At 41.9% G+C, this 22,244-nt stretch overlaps 1 protein-coding gene across 2 annotated transcripts in view; it reads right to left on the minus strand.

Annotated features, from left to right (window-relative positions):
* arhgap46a (Rho GTPase activating protein 46a) overlaps positions 1-22,244 on the minus strand; it is a 40,187-nt gene that overhangs the window by 16,275 nt on the left and 1,668 nt on the right. For both annotated transcript variants that reach the window (XM_041782745.1, XM_041782744.1), the window contains exon 2: positions 8,275-8,781. In XM_041782745.1, coding sequence (XP_041638679.1) covers positions 8,275-8,781 — 507 coding nt within the window. The remainder of the gene's footprint in view (positions 1-8,274; positions 8,782-22,244) is intronic.

The raw sequence follows: 22,244 nt of genomic DNA on the forward strand, positions 1-22,244 counted from the left end.
TGCAGACCATGGCTGCTTTTATTTTGAAAGAAAACAAAGGAACTTCAAGTAGATTGAACATTATGACATGAAATTATGAGGTGCAGATAACTATTGAGCTGTCTACTGAGCTGTCTTTGAGTTTTAGGAGTGAAATGAGACATTCAAGTGGAGTAGATGGTAAATGGACATGAGCTTGTATAGCGCTTTTCTAGTTATCTGACAACTCAAGGTCCCTCCTACCCATTCAGTCCACATTCATATACTGATGGTGAAGGTTGCAATGGCCAGAATTGGCCATAAGTATTAGCTTATCCCATTCAAATGCATCTATACCCATTTATACGCCATCCACGAAGCAGTGGGAGCAAACTGGGGTTAAGTGTCTTGCCCAAGGACACACCTGGACGTGTGACTGCAGAGCTGAGGATCGAACTCACCAACTCTAACTACTGAGCCACAGTCGCCCCAAGGCTGAGATTGTTGATGAATGGAATCTGTTGGTATGTGGTTTGCTGTGCTGGTCATCTTGTTGCACATGACACACTTTAAGAACAAAACTGTTACTATTATTTGTCGTCATATGTCACATTTTCAAAATTGGTTAAGATTTAAAAAAAAAAAATAGGGATGTGTCAATTGTAAAATCAGGGCTAATGCTGATACAAATGTTTAAAGTAACAATTTAGCAGATGGCCAATACCAGTGCTGATGTTTTTTCATCACTTCTTTTGATGCAAGACTCATATAATGTCAACATTTTATCATATGTTTAACCATGAAAACAGATGAAAACAGGTCACATCTCATGCCTAATAATAAATCTCTCTGAATCAGCTTTTAGGTGAACTAAAAGACTAGAATGATATGTTACAAGAGGTAATCATCTGCCACTGGAATGGCCTTATGCCCACATTATTTGCAGATGGATGATGTTTGTCAATAAAGCTGACATTTGCTGACACTAGTGCTAAACCGATGCATCTGTGCATCCCTATTAAAAATCTTTTCATGTGTTCTAGCCTGTATTTGAGCTCATATCACTGAGAGAAAAGGAATCTGTCAGATTTTGTCTCAGTAAAGGTCTAGCGTGCCTTCCAGCTCTGGCAAATATGTTGATATCAGCAGGGAGTTTGGTGTCATGATCATCACAGTACCATGGGGGTTGTTATAGCCAAGTCCAACAGTTAGGCTCTCCAGTGTTTTTGATCTCTATCCAAAGCCTGTAATCCCGTTACACAGCTAGAACAACACTCGCATATCAGTTAACCCCAGGTCAACCAAATAAAGAATAATTACAAACCCTCAACTATAAGAGGGACAAAGATGGTACAATGGTGAGAAAATAAAAACCAGGGCTAGAATGGGGAGAGGATATTGTGGTGGGGGAGGCAGGGGAGAGACAAGAGAGGAGGGTGTGAGTGTGTGTAAAAGAGAAGGGGTGGGGATTAGTCGTGGGAGAGTGAAGCAAGGGAATGAGCGGGAAGGATGGCATTCCTCAGGGCTCATTCAGGGGCCTCTGTGGTAGTATGTGGAGCCTCACACAATGCATGGCTGTGCCATCGTCACGGAGACGCCTCCCTCAACGACGGCAATAGAACGCTAGGAGGGGGGAGAGAAAGTTGATAGGGAGGAGGCTGAACCTGAAAGAGCCATCTTCCTTCAGTAGAAGCAGAGAGGGAAACAGACAGGGTCTTATGTAACATCAAACAGGCCTGGACTTCATTCTGAAGGTTGTTTAGAAAGGGTGTGTTGCGTGCTGGTAGCCCGCCCGTCAGGTGTTTTGTTGAACGGTAGCTTAAGGTTGGGATTATGCACAGCTATTTATCACAGAGTTTAAAAGAGACACAATCATTATCACTTGGAGTTTGCACAAACTTCTCAGGTTTAGAGTCTCACTGTTTGCTCAGGGATAAGCTCTGGTAATTGTTTCTCTAGCACACATGACTAGAAAGCCACGGACATATAGGCTACAGCGACTTATGCTCTAACAATCCTTTTATTCAGAGCCAGGAGCTGGCATGAGAGACCCTAGTAATACAGAGAAATGTAAGACAAAACGAAGTTAGAGGCCACTTGGAAACCAACAGAGTAATGTGATTGGCCTGAAGAGTATCAAATCAACTTAAAGGTCAGCAAATTTCAATTAGTCTCAGCAATGCTGGTGCCTTCACTGTTGTGGATTTTGCTGTGGTCAGGTCGTCTCACTAACCAGCTAAATATAAGTTTGGGGACTCTGCTTTCAACAGATCTCGAGTCTCTCCTTTCTTTCCTGCCTGGAATAACCGTTGTTGGAAAAGTCATCATCTGAGTCACTTTGGCGGATGGAGATATGGATTTGGAAGTTCTTAAATATACCCCCTGGGAGTAGTGGGGGTCTGAAAAACAGGAGTTATTATTAACATTGGCTGGACAGGAAGAGGAAATGAGGTCGTATAGGCCAAGCTTTTGCTAAGCAAACACCTCAGAGCACAAACCAATCGGATCACTGCGATCAGTGCTGAGGAAGGAAGCGAAAAAGACAAAGAGGATTCACTGAGGACAATGTTGTACCCACTTTACCAACACTGGATGCTTATTTTTTCTTCCTTTTGAACAACCTGTCAAAAAAACGTCAAGCAAAAGCATAAAAGGGCTTGACACAGCATTGGTAGACCCCTATTTCCTATCAGACACCTCCAGAGAGACAGCTGTCCTCCAACAGCTGAGCTGACGCACCTCCCTCATCTGAGACAAGATGTCTACCAGTTGTGCATGTCTGTGGCTCCCACAGCCTGACCCCATGAGCGGTGGTGGGCTGGGCAAAAAAGCCACGAGGATCATGTCAAAGATACAGGATGAGGCCAAACCCAACTGAATTCCAGAGAGCGCGCCTCTAGATATTGTAAATGTATACCCAACTTTTTTTTTTGTGAGGACAGATCCATTTATAGTCCTTGGATGATGTGATCAAAACCAAAATCATCTTAAAAACAGTCCTGTAAGCGAAAAAGTCTCAGAGAAGTTGTAAAAATAAAAACAGGGCATAAAAATACTGCAATAAATATTAATGTTCCATTACAAATAGATGTACTAAGAAAAGTTATGAACCCTAAAAATGCATCTCTGCATGCTGCAAGTCAGCTGAGACAGTCACAGCAGCATGCCTGAGGCTAGATCACACTTCAAAGTATGGCAATTCAACTGTAAGCAGCGATTCAGTTGACATCTAAAATGACACAATAGTAGCTTCTGACATAGCCTCAGTGAGACACATAAAATCGTCTCTGTAATCTAGTTCTTGAGAAAGCTATAAACTTCATATTTTATGAGAACGACAGTTAAACGTGGGACTTGTAGAAAAAATGTTCAGGGATAAAAAAAGGATATTGTCACAGCTAACCAGACCAAAGCAATTTGGCACATACCACGATCAAAAGTTCACAGTACATTTTCCCAAAGGAGCAAAAAAAAAAAAAACATACTACTTTATTACTAAAGACATATTTAAAAAACATCTGAAAGGAGCAGAAAAATGAGCTTACCACACTAGGAGCGTAGAGATAAAACAAGCCTTTCCAGTGCTGTGGCTACAACTTCAGAGTGGCGGGAGATGAAACGATGAGGCTTGTGCTCGCCCAGTAAACATGCAGGCAATGTGTGACTCATTAGAACTTTATCTACTCTATCTAAAGCTCCTCCGTCTCCTAAATAAACACATGGGTGATTTCTCCTGAATGACTCAGAGCCAGACAGTGTAAGCATGTGAGGGGAACTTGTTCTGGCTGTTCGGTACTTTTGTTTTCAGGGAGAGGTTTGTCTAAAAATTCCCCAAATAGAAACTGAAATAGAAAGTAAATGTTTTCATTTCTTTTTTTCTTCTTAGACACAGTTAGGAAACTAACAAAGATGCTTGGTTCTGAATGGGCAGGTCTGGACCCATAAGTAGGGTTGGGTAACATTTGGGTTTTTCTGATACCGGAGCTAATTCGTTTTAAAGAGTGCCATAATGGTGTCTGAATATAGACTTTCGAGAGAAAAGTGTGTTGAAAGTCAGCAGGAGAGTAAAGCTGTCTGGATATCTTAAATGATATGCAGAAATAGCTTTCTAAGAGGCCAGTCAGACTTGGGATAACAAAAGGAAACCGGTGTAACATAACACATAAATCACACAAATTCCATGACCCATTTCTTGCCTTTCATTTGGGGTGGCAGAGGGTCGTATTGGCGTGGTGGGGTATTGACATGAAGCACTGATATCTGTGTTATAATTCGGTCTGGTAGGTACAAGATGTGTTTAAACCTGTTCCACATTGGTGCCAGATTTTGAAAATAGATATGCAAATTTATTTTCAGTGGGCGCAGATGTGTGCCTGGAAAAAATGTTGCAAAAAGTCTATGATGTGCTTTTACTTTGACAGGCATGTCTCTACAACTTTGTTCTGTCTGTCTGAAATTGGTGAAGATGGCTTTAAGCTGTATGATGTCATCACTGCTTTTGACATGGATGCCATGTTGAGAACAATCTACGCCCAGTTAGAGAACCTATTGAAGTTTGATCAAAATATCCTGGACACTGAGATTGTCCCAAAGTCGGATAATGAGGAGGAGACATCCTTACTGTGGAGGGCTCTCTACTTTACACCTATGAACCAATGATCGAGGTGCTGAACCAACGTTACTTTATGTCCAACTTGTACAAAGAATGCAAAAAGAAGAGGGTCCCTAGGAACAACACCGGGCCAGATCTACTTGGCCTGTTTGACGGCCAGATCTGGACCATCTAAGAAACGACTCTACGTTGCCGTGAATTCTGCATCAAATTTTCCAAACATCTGCAATGGCAGCAAGCTAACAAAAAGCTTTAAAAGCCCCTGGAGCTCAAGTGATGCTCAGGAAAACTGATGCAGACACCTACCAAGCATCCAGAACTCAATTTTCAACAGTGGTCAAATGTAACCACAAAAGCTGAAATAAAAAGGTTTATGTTGAAGGAAATGCTACCTACCGTGGCCTTTTCTTGACATATTTCTCTGTGAGGTGCTGGTCTGAGTATATTCTAATTTTCACAATTTTGCTGTCACCTTTATTTTTCCCCAATTGAGTGATGCTAGATGGAACATAACAAGTGAAGGACACTCACAGTATTTTGCAGAAACATGCATCAATACTACATCCAAACAATAAAGACAGTGAAAACAAAACAAGACAGAGATGAGCAGGAACTAATTCCATTATATTTTGTATTAAATAGCAGAAAAAAAATCATGTGTAAGTCCTCTTTAATAGAATACGGATTTTTCGCTATTTGTAGTGTGGATGCAGAGACTGTCTTTTATTGACTTTTGTTAGCATGACTTGACTGAACATTACACATGCACAGATGCACTCAACTGCTAATTAACTTCTCATTTACACTTAGTCTTGTCTTTTAACATCACTCACATACACCTTTAACTGCACAAATAGTGCTGTTACATGATATTACACTAATGCGGGGATATGCAAGGCAAGCATTGCATATTTAACTGGTAATTAAGTAACAGGATATCTCACGGGACATGGAATAAAGCAAAAACAATGTAACTAGTAGCGTAACTAAGGAGAGGTAATGGTTGGTTCTGATGCTAGACTATCTGAAAACCACTGCTTTACATGTATCCGACAAATATATTAAACATATTTCTAACAAATCATGTTGCATTTAAATTCATCTTTTCTGTTTACTCTTGGTGTGAAGAGGTGGACACAGCTTTGGTTACTTCAGTTTGAGATTTTCAAAGAATCTTAATTGAGTCAACAATCAGGAAAGACAAGTTTTAAGAGTCCAAACTTTGCTTGACTGCATTAGATAAATACTGTTTTGCCACCATATCATTACAGGGCTAACTGAGAGGAAGCATTCATGCTCTCCTTCATTCTTCTTCACCAAACCCTGACTTCTTGCTTAGAGAAAGCTCCCAGTTGACCTAGAGAGACAACTAGGTCTAAGTAGGGCCCTTTGTTCCTTTAGTGGTCTATTATATGCTCCAGGCCAACCCATGAGACAAAAGCAGTGCTGTGACCCTGATGTGAACCACCTTAGGTGACTTCTGGGTTGTTTTACACCACGCTGTCATGTGTCCTCAGCAGACTTTTAACATCCACTCAACCTCAGCAGGTCTCTTGTAACCTGAAAGCTCAGAGATATAGAGCCCACACACAGTGAATACGGGCAAACACATGCCATCCAAAGTCACATTCTCCACAACTATGTACGTGTATTTGAAGGTGGGTAAAACTCAATACAGGTGTTGATCTGTTACAGCTCTAAGCCCTTTATAAGCAAAAGAGATCAGTTTGGTTTGCTTCAATATGCTCATAACTACATGTGACTGACATGTTTACCCTTAGAGACTGCGGTACTTCCCTGATGAGCTTCACAGGCTCAAAGTACCCTTACATTCCCAGGAGATGTGATAAGACCTGGCCAATGAGTAACAGATTTGGCACACAAGTACGCTCATATGCCTTCATTTCCTACAAGTAAGAACACAGACAAGTACAAAGATATGAGCTTTACAAAGAGAGGGCGAGACAGACTGAGAAAGGAAGCGGTAGCTTACAACCAAGGCTTAGAATAACACAGAGGGTGTGTTGTGTGGAAACTTTGGAAGCTCTTCTATCTATTATGAACTGATTTATTAATAGCCTGAAAATAAGGAAACCAGTGTTGGAAGAACTGGGATTGTCCCATCTCTGCAAGGAATAGCATTGTCTTCCAAAGGTCATAAGCTAATAACATTTCATTTCTGCTGAGAGAAAAAGGAAGGAAAAATAAGTGAAGATATTTTTAAAACAGCAGTCATGTCCAGGCAGAACTTTGAGGAACTTCAAACGATGAAATACCCCATTAGTGTATGGAGCTAAAATAGTCAAGACGAGAAGTGGCGTGTCAAATACAGAAAAGAAAATCTAAGCTCTCATGAAAGCCACTCTGCTGCTCTGGATGGGACAAAACAATTAGCTCACCGTCAAACAACTGTGACCTTTGTAGCTGTTCATTTAAACTTTCTCCCTCGGTCCTCCCTGTTGATCCTTGTCATTATCAATAAGTCGGGCCCCTAACTGAAGACAAGCATGACTCAGAGTTTGTTTTCATCCATTTTGAGCTGTCACGTTCCACCCCCTCTGTGCATTTTGTGGTGGTTTCTAATTACCTGCTAAGGGATGGAGGATGGTGAGCACGTGAGGGGCCATATGGCTAAGTAGGGTATCAAGCCTCTCTGGACCAGAGAGTCCTCTGCTTTCTCTGAGAAACACAGCTGCTCATTGTTTTACAGGGAGACAGTTTAGGTTGGATCACTGGGGTAATAAGGGACTGTGGGGAGTTTAACACTCCCTGCACACACCAGAGGTTGTACACCCAGGCCTCCAGCCATGGCTGACCGATTTGTTCCCCCACCACATTTTTATAATCCCAAAGGAGCTGAAGGTCAGAGGACAGACCTTCAAATGCCCAAGGTTAGGCCAAAGAAGTGCCAAGAGGAACCGGAGAGCCAGAGTCGCTAGCAGAGCCTCTGAAAACCAGCAGGGTCCGCCTTGTTTATAGGCATCTGGAATGTAGCGGTTCTGCTTGTTATTAACCACAGACAACACTCTCTCACATGCCTCTCATGCATGCACATTTAAGCTCTCAACCATAAGAGGCATTACAGTCTTTGATGGCCTGGGGGCTAGATTTGTTTTAGGAAAATGTAATGAACATTGGAGCAGGATGGTGGTGGTGGTGCGCACAGAAGGACACTAAGACGGCCTTGATGGCCTCGTGCCAGGGGAAACAGAAGTGGCATGTTTGGAATCTAGCTTTGAGGGAAGAGATGGTGGTTTGGACAAGGCCACGACACGGAGCATGTGATGGGGTCTCTGAATGACTTACTGTTAAGGGCCGTTCTGCACCACTAACCCTAGCATGAGGGGGGGTGTCCTGCTCTGTAGAATAACTGACCGTTTTCCTCATTTGGTAGCGATTTGCTGAAATGGCTGAGCACAGTTCACAGGCAAAGGTATGGAAACATGGACCATATGGTATGTTCAGATAAGTGAGAATGAAAATAAAAAGGCAGTTTGAGCTTGGTCTCAGTGGTCAAAAGTCAAAATAATTCTGTGTGCTCTCATAGCTGGAGCATTTGAAAGTCATTACACCTCACCGTGCCACATACTGCGATGACTATCACATTTCCTCACTTTTCTCCTGGTAATATGATCCACTTATGATTAAGCACAAATCCGTTTCCAGACATACAGTAGAGGCTACTGAAGGTTAGTCATGCTTACCTCTGTGGATCTTTACTGCCCTCTGAGCTGTATTCACTGCTGCTTCCATCTCCCTGCACTCTGCTGTCCACTGAAGGATCCAGCTTGGCATCAGCAGCCTCTTCATTGGTCTCCAAAGGTCTGGGGAAGGGGATGTCTCCGTCCTGTTCAGGCTGAGGGGTGCAAGGCCCCTGGCTCCCTACACTGCTGATACTCCCTGTCGTTCCATGATGGTGCCTGTCCACACCTCCTCCGGCCCGTTTGGCCTCACTGCATCGCTTCATGGCCTGGAGCTGGGATAGAGGAACAATATCGGCTCCTTGGGGCCGATGCCAGACTGTGCGCCGCCCTGTGGAGTTGTAGTAGTAGAAGCGGCCACTGTGGGGGTCAAAAAGCTCCCACCACTGGTTACCGTCTGCCTGGCGGACAGGAACGCCTGAAGGGGGATCCCAGCCGCACTCGCCAGTGGTCAAATTCACATACATTCGCTCACGGGAGCGTGGTTCCAGGATCTCCACCCAATCAGAGCTAAACAAGAAGAAACAAGACATAGTGTTAGCTGAAAATGGCAACAGATTATTCTCACACAGGACATGATAAAACATTAGAGGCCACAGTCACGCCTGAGTACTAATCAACTCGACAAGCAGTAAACAACTCACACTGTTTGACAGACTGAGAGGCACAAAAATGCCCATTTGGCCATATGGAAAGACTGTCCATGCTTGTGTCCCCTACATGTATCCATCTGTATGTGTGCAAGCCTGAGTGTGGGTTCGCAATGATATCATCTTATTGGAAGGCAATGGAGCAGCAGGAGTGATGGTGTGAATAAGGAGACAGGTGGACATACTCAGTGAGACACCAGGCATGCAGTCAGCAGGGCCCAAAGAGAGCCATACGCTCTGAGTGCTACTATCGCAAAAACCAATGAGCTTAGCTACAATCACAGAGTGGCAACAGCCAGCTCAGCACAACACACACAGACAACAAAAAGGGACAGTGGATAGGGGAGGCACAAAAAGAGATAGAGGCAGAAAGAGAAACAGAGCACAAGACAACCTAGTTTACAGAAAAGTACACACGCACAGGGCACAGATAAGAGAGGCAACTAATTATATGCAATTAGAGCATGAACTGAATTTCAGAAAAATTATAGGATGCTCTATTTGTATTGAGCATGTTGTGAGTGAATTATATTAGCTATTAACAGGAGGAATGTGCTGTAGCCGCCTACATGAAATCAGGGACAATAAATGTCTGACAAATAAGCAATGACTGCAGTTTGCTGGTGTTATATATCCAGGTCATGCTACCCTTTAGCGGGCGCTTTTATGTCTCCTTTGATCTAGTTCCCTGATTCAGGACTTAGCTGTTCCAGCAAATCCATGTGGGAACAGGAACGCTGCAAACAGCCAGCAAGAGTTCTTTCCCAAGTCTCAGACACAGTAGATGTGATCAGAGCCAGAGGACTCACAACTCTTCTTTTAGAGTCTCTTAATGACCACTTCAGGGTACTGGCAAGGCTGGGCCATTTCTCTTCAGTATCCCACCCAACTCTAGTTTAGAGTTTCTGAGAGAAAAATGCTTTTGGGGACACTTTTGAGTCACAAAATCCAAAATAGGCTTGGCTCTTTTTCCAGCTTTTTATCTCTCTGTCGTAGTTTTTTTTCAGCGTGCACCCATCGGCCATGCTACCTGTGACGATCAGAAAGCTTAGCATGGATAGAATGCCCACAATTATTGCTCACGTGCCAGCCAAGTCCACCTCCGGCCACCGAAATAGACACGGAGCAGTTTGGTGCCAGTGAGGTCTGCCAGGGTCACAATGTCACCCTGTTGACTACAACAGCTGTTCTCAATTTTAACTGCAAGGCCTTGAGGTATTTGATGTACCTGATCATCCAAAATAAAGTAAAACATCCCTTTAATGTTAAGGGATTTGTACAGGCCAAATACTTACCATAAGTAAATTTAATAGCTAGTAAACAGTGCAAGAGTGTGGAGAGGATACAAGAACCTTCTACATACTGTAGTGCTCAGTGCTGGGAAGCCATCTGGTCCCTCGCACCAGGAAAAGAGACCCATATAGTGGACTTAACATGTATGTGTATCAATAGAGTATTTTTAACCCATTTGGATTTAAAAGGCAATGAAAAAACATGGTGTTAAAAACAGTAAAAAAGTGGTTTGGGTTGAGCATGTTTGTGGGGGCTGGATTCATTATCTCAGAGCTGAGTGACAGTCTGACTTCTTACAAAGAGAGGGGTCCCAGCAATCAGAAGATGACTTTCAGACTAATTAGATCGGCAACACTTCATGGGCGGGCAGCTTTGCAAATAATGGGGCATTCAAAGCCGAGGCCAAACAGTCAACACCACCCCACACATACCAGAGCCTTCATCCTTTTACTGCACCCAGTCTCCAAAAGAGGCCTTCCCACACTGAGAAACTGATCCCTCCATGCTGCATTCCTTGTTATTAAGCCCTGTGTTTGTCATCATTCTCTGTGTGCAGTGTTTGCATCTGAATCAAAATAAATCAATCCCCTATGAACATGCAGAGAAAGCAAGTGTGCTTCAGTGCATTTCTGAACCCTAGATTTCTAAAGCGGTGATGACTGACATCCGCACAAATTGTCCCAAAATAGATTGAATCCTGAACAACTCAACAGAACTTCAGGTTTGAGGGTCAACTGTGGAGGCCATGGCAGCATGGGGTATAGCGGTTGCATAAGGACTATTCCCTCTGGGTAAATAAACAGCAGTTAGAGTTGAGAGCGAGCCTGCTGGGCTCTGTTGACATGACCAGATAAGAAGGAAGTTGGGATGGTGTTCAGGTTCTGAAATTCCTGGAACATTACTTTTGGGAATATTAAAACATCATGAGAGAAGTGCATTACAAGGGCTTGTCTATTGTAAAGGAATAACTCAGGTTACTCTGATTTATCCTCATTTTAAACAGAAATTCACTTTCTTTCAGCACTAACAACCTATCCCTTGTTCTTAATAAATAAACAAGTGGTTCCCCTGGCCTAAGTGCATCTGGTGAAAAGTTAAGGCTGATAATACCGTGTAAATAAACCTCAGACTTTTTAGCTTTAGGCAATTCCTTAATTTGAGAAGCAGACATAAAAGTAAAGTGCATGACTCCAAACAACCAGGCAGTCTGCCTCATGCTGCAAATGTTCATAAATGGTTTGGAATGCGGTCTGCAGCGGCACGACGAAGTTTAACCCTAACTGAAATGTTTTATATTGAACTAAAATTAACTTACACACATGATCCTGTGACTGAAGGGCACAGCACCTGATTTACCTCTGGAGAAACTCAATCTAATCAAAGCAGACTTGTGTGAGCAGAGACCTGTTAGGAGCTTGTATGGTTTTTAAACAGCCCTGACTTCCTTCACTAAACATGTGGAAATGGACACAGTTAAGGAGATGAATTTTACAGATTCTGTCAGAAATAGAAACTTCTACTTGACACAAGACTTTCTTTGTGTAACTAGATTCTTTGAAAGCTTGCTAAACCACTGAAAACTTATGTACATGAGTATTTAAGTAACGGCGCTAATTTTGGTCCAAAGCTTGACAGCTGATTACAAAGTATTGAAATTTGACATTTTGTGTGTATGCAGCTGCTCTCCACAGGTTCAAACCTGCCTACTGCGTCTGAATTTTTCTATTCGCTGTTTTGGGTGCAAAAGCCGTACCACATAATTTCCAAAAAGGTTGGGACATGGTGTAAAATGTTAATAAAACCAGAATGCCATGATTTGCAAATCTCATATACCCGAAATTTATTCATAATGGAACATAAACAACACACCAGATGTTGAAAGTGAGACATTTTACCATTTCATGTAAAATATTAGCTCATTTTGAATTTTATGGTAGTAACACATCTCAAAAAAGAAGGGACAGGGACATATGTAAACATGATGCAGAAACACTGCCGTCTTCTGGGGCTAAAGCTCATTTAAAATGGACTGAGGCAAAACGGAAAACTGTTTTGTGGTCAGATGAATCAAAATGTGAAAATCTTTTGAAAACCAAGGACGCCGTTTCCTGCTGAATAACGAGGAGAGGGCTCATCCTGCTTGTTATCAGCACACAGTTAAACGTCTGCATTTCTGATGGTATTGGATTATATTAGTGCGTAGTATGGCGTGGGCAGCCTACACATCTGGAAAGGCTCTATCAATTATCAATACTGAGGGGTATATAGAGGTTTTAGAGCAACATATGCTCCTATCCAGACAATGTCTCTTTCAGGGAAGGCCTTGCTTACTTCAGCAAGACAATGCTAAACCACATAGCACATCCATCACAGTAGCATGGCCTTGCAGTAGAAGATTCTCGGTGCGGAACTGGCCTGCCTGCAGTCCAAACCTTTCACCAATAGAAAACTTTTAGTACATCTTCAGAAGAAAATCTGGCAAAAAGACCCAGGAGTGTTGAGCAGCAAGAACAAACATCAGACAAGAATGGAGCAACATTCCTCCCCCAATACTCCAGCAACTCACTCCCAAGATGTTTACAGACTGTTGTTAAAAGAATAGGGGATGCTACACAATGGTAAATATGACCCCACCCCTACTTATTCAGATGTAATGCTGCCATCAAATTCAAAATGAGCTAATATTTTTTCATCAGACAGTAAAAGTCTAAGTTACAACATCTGATATGATAATACAGAGCTCAACAGTCAGTTATTGTTGGCTGTGGTTTCAGATGCAAATTTTTCCATCCAAATCCTGTCATGAAAAAGAGCTGCAAGCTGACAAACCTTAAGGGAAACAGCGGGCTCTACTAATCAGAGACATTGCTGTGGCAGAGTAGATAGAGTAATTTTTCTCCTCAAGATCACAAATAAACCATGTTTTTTTTCTTTAAACAAGGTTGATATACCAGGTTGTGACTTCTACAGGAGCCAATACCATCATTTTACACTCTAATTTATGGTAAGTCCACCTTGAATTGAAAAGCAGCAGACTGTATGATGTGGCTGATGGGGGTGACTTAAAGAAGTGAGCTGGAGTTTCTTATCTCTTCCCCCCTAACTGTCCTGCCTTTCAGGGCCGATACTGATAGAGGTCACTGGTAGTCAATGAGAGCAATAACCAATATTTGGTACCGATATGCATTTACAGTAAAAAAATAGCCATGGGAGTGACTAATTTCCATTTTATGTTTGCAACAACACAGATTATAATAGGATGTAAACTTGTCATAAAAGACTTATTCATTACCAAGTATCAAAAAGATGAATAGGGCTAATATTTGCATGCAGATAACCAATCAAATAGTGTTGTGGGTGGGCCAACAATTGAGCAACCCCTTGCATTTTTTGAGATTCTTAGGGAAATGCACCTCAGCTGAAAATCTGGGGTTTACTTCATCTTAAAGGAACCTCTATATTTTCTTATTGACAATTATCCTAGCTTGATAGAAATATTTGTCTGTGGATCTATGGTTTGTTTAGTAATATTACACAACTCCATGTCTAAAAAATCTCCACAGCTTTCAAAGGACTGACATAAAATCTTGTGCCCTTTAAAATCCTGTGTGAAATAACACCCTCTGCTTTGCCTTACACACGAGATCGTTCGTCTCCCATTTGGGTCAAGGAGACGCTTCAGCAGCCTGTGGTTATTCCACAGAGACTAAAAATATAGCTTGTAAATCTGCAAAAAAAAAAAAACCCATGTAAACAGAACCTCCCCGAGACCAAATCTGACACATGGCCACTCTCAAAGATGTGCACACCTTCTTATCGATCTACTTCTTTCAGTGCTGACATTGTCAGAGGAGAAATACCCCATCAGTCAGCCGCCATTTATATTATAGTCAGCTCCCAAAATAACTGGAACTTAGAGCTGTTTCCCAGAGTCAGGGAAACAACAGAATATAGCTCATGGAATCTGCCCCATTGTTTCAAGCGAACGCCAAAGTGTAAATGGCACTTTTCCCAGCAGCTGTAAACATAGAGGACTGGACAATACGTTCACTATAAATAGGGCAACAAGCAGCTTTGTGTCATTGTCCTGCTTTGCATTTCAAACAAACTGAAAAACCAGTACAGTTGTTGATGTTGTCATAAAAGATAGGATACAGAGAGGAAATATTGTTTTCTCTTAGCATAAAGATTTGACCAAACAGAAGAGGCACTGGTTGATCAGATAATCTGGTAATGGCTGAAATGAAGCTTTATGCGTTGCTGCCATTGTGACATTTCTGATGAACAGATAGCATACTCCCAGACACTGAGCCAAATGAGTGTATAACTACATTCACTTGTCCGTGAACTAGTCATAGGAAGGTAACAAACAAACCCAGTCAGCCAGCTAAGCTCCATTTTAACAGTGAAGATGTTTGTAAAGTAACCTTTCCCAACAACAGACTAGACTGAGCTGGTTTTAGTGACTGTCCCTCATAGACCTGCCTTTAGTTCCCTTACAGTAGGAAACCTTAGCACTCTGTTCAGAGAGCAAAACAAGCACCAAGGTTTGCCCTGGCATGTTTATTTACAGATCTGCTATTTCCTATTCAGAGACCCAAAATGTTTTTCCACCTTGAACACTCACAATTATAAAAGTTGTTGCTGAGCCAAGAGAAAGGACAGCAAACATACAAAAGCATTACAAGGAGCAATAATAAGAATTGCAACAGATTTGCACACGGAGCAAGCAGAGTCATGTACCTCAGAATAATAGAGGGAGTGATGGAACAGAAGCAGACTTCTGTTTGATTTTGTATTAATGCATAAAGTCTATTCAGCGTGGCTGCTAGGTAACCTGCTTATTTAAATATTGTAAAACAGGAGCAGGGACACACACTGACTATTGAGAGCGTGGCTTCAGTTACAGTCACTGTGTCTAAAGAAAAGGCTGATCAGAAGTCTGGCATACTGAGTGCTGTGGCCACTTCATGCCAAAAATGTTGGTTCATTGTGTGGGATTTGTGCATGTAGCTTCATGTGGATCACAAGATGGCATACAAGCATTTTCAAAGGCATCTGTGGCCGGTTACTCTGAAGTTCTGGTGTATAATCCACACTAAACCCTACATTGAAAATAGTTGAGTTGTAGCTTAAGATGTGTCATTGTTTGGTTGCACCTCTCAGACATAAATTTAATCTTTACTAGAAGATTTCATCATTCAGACTCACTAAAATATTTTCACTTATTGAGATTCTGAATCTTTTTTTAAATACAGTGCTTAAATTTATTAGACCACCTGTCATATTCGTCTCAGAGACTATCCAGCATCATGAAGTGCTTTAATGCAGACTCTTTCATTTTCAGTGAGCTCTCCACATTTTACCATTTTGAACAGGAATGAGGAATTTCAAACTGAATTCACCCAAATTTGAGCCGGCTCACTGGGCTTCTCTGAGAAGTCAGAAATGAATCAAGCATAACATTCAACCACTAAAACAAATTTTTCTATTCAGGAATGCAAGTAAATAACTATAATTTGACGTATTAATCAAGAATAATAATGTGCTTTACTAGGTTTTCAGTTTTTTTGTAAATCAGTGAATTTGAAAATTCATGGATAACAATAATAACTATATTTTAGCATTAAAAATATCATTTGGGTTAAAGAGTTTCAACATATTGGTGTATTAACCATTGCAGAAAACATAAAAAATGATTTTGGTAATTACCAATGCTGTTAATTTAGGGCTGCTGTGGCATAAAACTTACTTTGGTTAGGGTTAGGGTGGTCTAATAAGTTTGTTAGGCACTGTGGTATTTTCAATTCATTTGTCCAGTAAATGAGTATCCTTTTTGTAGGGATGCACAGTACTAGAGTTTTTCTGATATTCAATATATTGATGTTTTACTTATTTTAGCTGATACTGATACAGTATATAGATGCTGTAAAGAACAGAGTCCTTTATATTTTCAATCTACAATAAATGATAGATGTATTCTTTATCAGATGTTGCCATTCAGTAATAAAACAACCTAAAGTCATCTATAAGGATTACAGGTATGTAGAATGTACTTTCATCAGTAAAACCAAGCTTCAGCTACTGTTTTAGAGCTACAAACAGCACTGTAGCAACCTGCTGATAGTCAGCTCTGTAGAGCACTAAATGAAAAATATTCCCCTTTTATATCCAGCACATATTAAACAATGAAAAATAAAACTAAAGATTAAACAATAGGAGTGCATGCATGAAAAGGGCTAGCTATCCAAATTTTTAAAACAATAAATCAACATGACAACTTTATTTTATGCAGGATTTTGCATTTACTGGGAATTATGTGTAAATTTCAATCTTAGCCGGTGCAACACCCTAAAAGTTGGTGAAGGATAAACTCCACTGAAAGTTAGAACTTTCTTTCAAACTTTGCATAGCTGGTCAAACCAATATCTATTTCTTCACCTCATTAAACCCAATAATATTTCAGTTTGAAACAGATCTTGGCTGAGACATATTTGTTGTTCTGTGCTCTCCACCCATGTGTCCAGAAACATCCCAGGGAGAGTGCACGTTTCAGATGACAGAAAAAAGCCCTGCACCTGTCATGCACACATTCTTTGGTCCTTTTGTTTAACACCTCCCGTTCCTGCCCTGTCACAAGGGTTAGAGGTCGCTAAAACTCGTGGCACAATTGAGCCCCTGTTTGTGTGTAAGTGTGTGTTGCAATTTACTAACAAACAAACCGCTGTACAGACTGCTGAGTCTGTAACATGGTAATGGACTTCTGAGAGGCAGCTTGGCATTCATCCCCACAGAAACCCTCATAAAGTTAGTGCTCGGGGCAAGGATGCAGTGTATCTATCTTGCCCTCTGACTTAACAGTGATGTGATTTGTTCACCGGACCCACATGGCTACACACCGCCTGTGTTGTTTGTTCTTTTGTCCCTCATCAGACGTAGAATTATTTGTTTTTCTGTTGACTCTGCTAAGCCAACATGCAATGTCTTCGCCTTCAGGATACTGCTTTTGTCTGCATATCTGTGCAGGAGGGGTGCTCTGTCTTGTAGCCAAAGGTTAGACTTATTCACTTCATGCACAGTCAATGAAGGATTTGAAATGATGCAAAGATTAAGGAAAAATAGTGATAACAGTTAGACATCCTATGGATGACTGAGTCCATATAATCGGATAAACTTTCCAGGCCAGGTTAACATAAATGCAAAATTAATATGATATGAAAATAATGCATTCTCCCTCTGCCAATCTGACGAGATACAATTACATTTTGTTCTAACTTTGAAGAAAAGTAATCAGAAGATCCCATATTGCAGGAATTTAGAAAACTGTCCTGCCATGCTAACTTTACTCACAAGTTTTATAGGCGATGTATTTCTAGTCTGACAAACAGGTAAACGCTCTTGTTAATACTATTTTTGTGTTGTCAGACAACTCCGTTAAAATGAGCATTTCTCATGTATTTCTGCATTTGAGTTTGGAGAAAAACCCCAAGAAAATGTGCATTCTGTGCATATGAACAGCATCTAAAATAGGACCATACTGGTGAGGATATGAACTCAAAAAGGTTTAAACCACTCTCTTCTTCACCCCTCCTCCCCTTTTCCCTTCAGCTCAGCAACAGTTGTCAGTGTCTATTCCTCACTCATCGTGTGCTGACATTTGCAAACAAGTTTGGGGGTCGTCTTTCACTGAAAGACACGTCAGGCATGATTGAGCTAGCCTCATGCGAGTCATCCCAGGGACCAGAGAGGCAGGTTTCCAAGGTGAGGCAAAGCACTTTAATACCAAACAGCTCGGCATCCACATGTCTGGCAGAGAGAGCAAGGCTGGGAAGGCGGATAAAGATGAAGAGATGGAGACTCCTCAACTCACCTGAGTCACCTGAAAAACCCCATGAAGACTTAACACAGACAGCTTACTTGGACAAGCTGTCAATAATGGGGTGGTGCACACTGCCTCTCCACTCTCCACAAGGAGAGTTACTGACTTTCAGTTCACTGGATAAAATGTTAAAACAGCAAAAAATTAAAGAGTGACTTGCCAGATTATTTGCAAATCTAGTCCATAGTAGAAACGGCAGTCAAAAGTGAAAATCGGAGACACTTTGATGCGATTAAAATCTTACATTAACCAGATATGTTTACACGTTTCAACTCACCATGAGTGCTCATCAGGACATAATAGATAAAGAACAGGTGTTTAAATACAAGCAAGGTGTCATGACACTTCACCAAAAATTAACCCCCCTTTTTAAAACATAACCCAAAGACATCCCTAGTTAAAGGATTTGTATCACAACAGAGTGCCTTGGATTTTCAGTTTTGACTGCTGTTTCTGCTACAGACTATATATCGTTAGCCTCATAGCATAATTGCCTAAGTCATATTTTAGGTTTTCCAAAAAAAAATAAAAAATAAGGCACAAGGAATCAGCAGCATAAGGAGAGTACAGTTAGGCAGAAATCCCAATTTGGCCAAAAAATGGCATAGGCAGTTATGCTATGAGGCTAACAATTTGCAAAGCATTTGGAAAGTCACTATAATTTTGCTGTTTAAAGTTTGTCGACCCATCCTGAGGGGAACCTGATCCCGGTTACAATTTACCAACATTTTTGACCCTTTGTAGCACTTATCCTCCTCTCTCTAAATTGTACCATTTGTTTAATTTCCATTAATCTACAAAAAGTGGTATGATCAGGTTGGAGAGCAAAATGTGAAAAAAAATATTTGTCACATCTGGCTTGGAGTGCACAGATCTGCACCGGCCTTTCACTGACACTGAATATTAAAGTTAACATGCACAGTTGCTCCTCTTCAAAAGCAGAAATAAGCTTCATGAATGCAGAGAAACCGCGCCTGCAAGCGCATTACAGACCACCTGCCAGTGGGTGGCAGCAGAACGGGAGCATCCTATGATTACGGCTGTTTCCCTGGCACATACCCCCCCCACCCTTCTCTTATGCTGGGAGGGCCCATGCACACTTGTGTATGTTCATTGAAATCACTGTCTGCTACAATGGTATCAGGTGGTGGTAGGCTTATAGCTGGGTACCTCCGGTCCTAAAAAAATGAAGCCAATGTGGAAGTGCAAAAAATTACAATACAGAGAGTGTCTGCTTGAGGCTGGCTGCAGGAACATCAGAAGTCCCGTCTGGACACATGTTAAAACAGTCGGTTTTTACACTAGAGACTAACTGGTTTACAGCCTGGTTCAGAAAAACCAAACATGTCTCATTAGCTAATGTCTTCATGTGCTCTCACCATACGAAACCTCACTGCGGACTGATCGGTGCGTCTCATTTGATTGACAGATAGCTCGGCAGGCAGAAGCTACATTTCTGTCAACCAGAATGCTAGCTAGATAGCTGACAGGAAGTCACGGATAGTGGGCGGGCAATCAGGTTGATCCAAAGTTTGGTTGAGACCGAATTTTCAATATGGAAGCCGCAACAGATTGGCTTCAAGAGCTGTTTGAGTCCGCCAATAGTAAGCAGACGGCTGATGTCACACAGGGTTTGTCCAACTCTTTCTACAGTCTATGGTAGCAAGCCAGGCAAGACAGAGAAAGAAGAAGAAGAAGCAACCATGGCAACCATGTTGGTCAATAACTGACTATTATTTATGTGTAATGTGGGTGATGAAGCCCATCCTCCTGCTTTATTTTCTTTTAAATCATATGTGAGATCCAAATGTTAAAACTCAAAGAACCAGGGTCCTGTTTTATGTGCTCAAAGCTTGGCTTGTATCAATGATTGCCCTTGACCAGGGCCTTGTCCTGTAATCTAACAAATGCAAATTCGTCCTTATGTTGAAGTTTTCTGCTAAATGCATACCTCTAGTCTGTCATCAGACAAAAGAAATACAAAGATAGGTCTATTTATTGTGTGCTTGTTAGTGAAAGACACTCACATAGAAACACTGGTCGGGTTAAGGAGAAGTCATAAATAGAGCTTATTCCTTTTTTCTGCAGTCAACTGGCAGTTTCTTATGAATTTTCAGCCCCTGGACTCTCTGAATAGAAAAAAAAGGGTTACCTAGTTGACAAGAATGTCCTGTGATGACTCATTGCCATATGCATTACAAAGCCTGTGAAATGCACCCTATTCTGCTGCCTGTGATGGTTCAAACAATGCAGACTATTGTCAAATCAACAGGCAGACTTTATTCAGCGAGAGCCCACAGTGTTGCCTCTACACAGGGGGGCCCAGCCAATCAGAGCTGCAGCAGGGAGGAGCCTGGGACATGTATACGAGGTCTTGGGTGACCTCCTTCAACAGCTGCCCTAATCCAGAACTAGAGACAGTTTCCCCTTTCCATTGGCACCGGATTAGACTAGATCTCTCAAGATCGTTCGGCCATTTCAGTAAGACCTGTCTTTCCCATGCTGCTTTCCAACTAGCGATTTTACATGGCCTTAGTGAATTCATTCCCTGTTCACTGCAACAAACTGATTCTTCATGAGATTTCTGATAACAGTGCCTACCTCACCACCAGATCCAGCAGAACATTTTTGTGTTGGCAGTCTTCAATGCAACTTCAGATACCCTCGCTGTAATCCACCTACAAAGGAACTCCAGAGAAGCGGCGTCCTGTGATTTCTGTATGGAGAGTATTGTCGTGTCCCGCCATCCTCTCTTCTCCCACGAATGCTGCAACTTTCAGCAGAAATGCTGGGAGCTTCCGGCCCCCTTACCGCCCTACTAAACAGTCACTATCTGTCTGAGACACTACTTGCCAAGAGGGTCAATAAATTGCCTTTTATAGGGGTAAGCCTGACCAAACAGAAGTCCTTGTCCTCCCTTAAATCCACCCCTTTCCTTAGTTGAAGACCACATGGAGGTTTTCAGGTCAGATAAGAGCCTGGACGAGAGTGAACATGTGCAGGGGAGGCTGAGGCAGGATCAGGGTGTTTACCACTGACAGGCCACCCTTTCTGTCCAGTACACCAGCTGTCAGAGATTCAACAATGGGGTCATTTGTCCAAACAACAAAAAAGAATAGCCTATTAGACACGTAATTGTGCTTAATAACACTCTAAATGACCCGTCCAGACTTGTCGGATCTTTCAGGTTCATACACACTATAAATGAAAATATTCCATCTGTGCCATCACCGTGCTACCAAAAAATCATTTTATTCAGACTTGTTTGCCCAGTTTATAAGTTCATTTTGAGCTGGACCACAGCAGCCCCCTGAATCCTCCCCTGCTGACATGACAAATGAGGCCAGCGTCTAATCCCAGGGCAGAGTTACAGGGTGAGTGGGGGGTCAGGGGCTGGCCAAGGAGCCACACAGGAAAGAAACGTCCGGATTGTCTTCTACAGGAAGTGAAGGTGCAGACAACGGGCCCTCCAGGCTTCAGAAAGCAGAGCAGCCTGGTGAAGATGTTAAAGCTGGGTCAGACTGGGCCCCAGGGGTGCGCTGAGGGGGATTATGATTTAAGAGGCCATCGAGGCCTGTGGATCAACTACGTACGCACAGATTAATATTTTCTAATAAGAACCCAAGTCTGAGATTGTCGTAGAAGGAGATAACCATGATTCTGCATTTAAGTAGCAAAAGCATTTCAATTTTGTAAGACTTTAGGCATGTTTCTGTTTTGCATTTATGACTACTGTGATTGAATTTTTTATAGTTTCGTATTTACTGTGCAGAGCTCCATTAAGACACTCAACACACTTTTCATAGACATGTTGAAATCCTTAAAGGAGAGGACTTGTTCGTCCAGACAGCTGGGTTCTGAGTGCATGAAGGTTCAGCAAGTTATTATCCCCTGTAATGCTAGAGAGTGATGATCAGCACTCTGTGCATCATACTCAAGCTAGTGAGACAGGAGTTTAACCCAGATTTTAATCCCTGCAGAGGAAAGGTCTGAAATGTCAGAGGTTGAACAGGTACAGATAAATGTGTTTGGGCCAATCACCTTAACCGCATAATGGAGTTACTTTGGCAGGCTGAGGAGAATTAAAGTCAGATAAAATGCTTGTTTGGGTTCACATGGATGTGGATTACAGTGCAGAAAGCCAGAGAGTA

This window comes from Cheilinus undulatus, linkage group 3 (assembly GCF_018320785.1).
Source record: "Cheilinus undulatus linkage group 3, ASM1832078v1, whole genome shotgun sequence".
Taxonomy (NCBI): domain Eukaryota; kingdom Metazoa; phylum Chordata; class Actinopteri; order Labriformes; family Labridae; genus Cheilinus; species Cheilinus undulatus.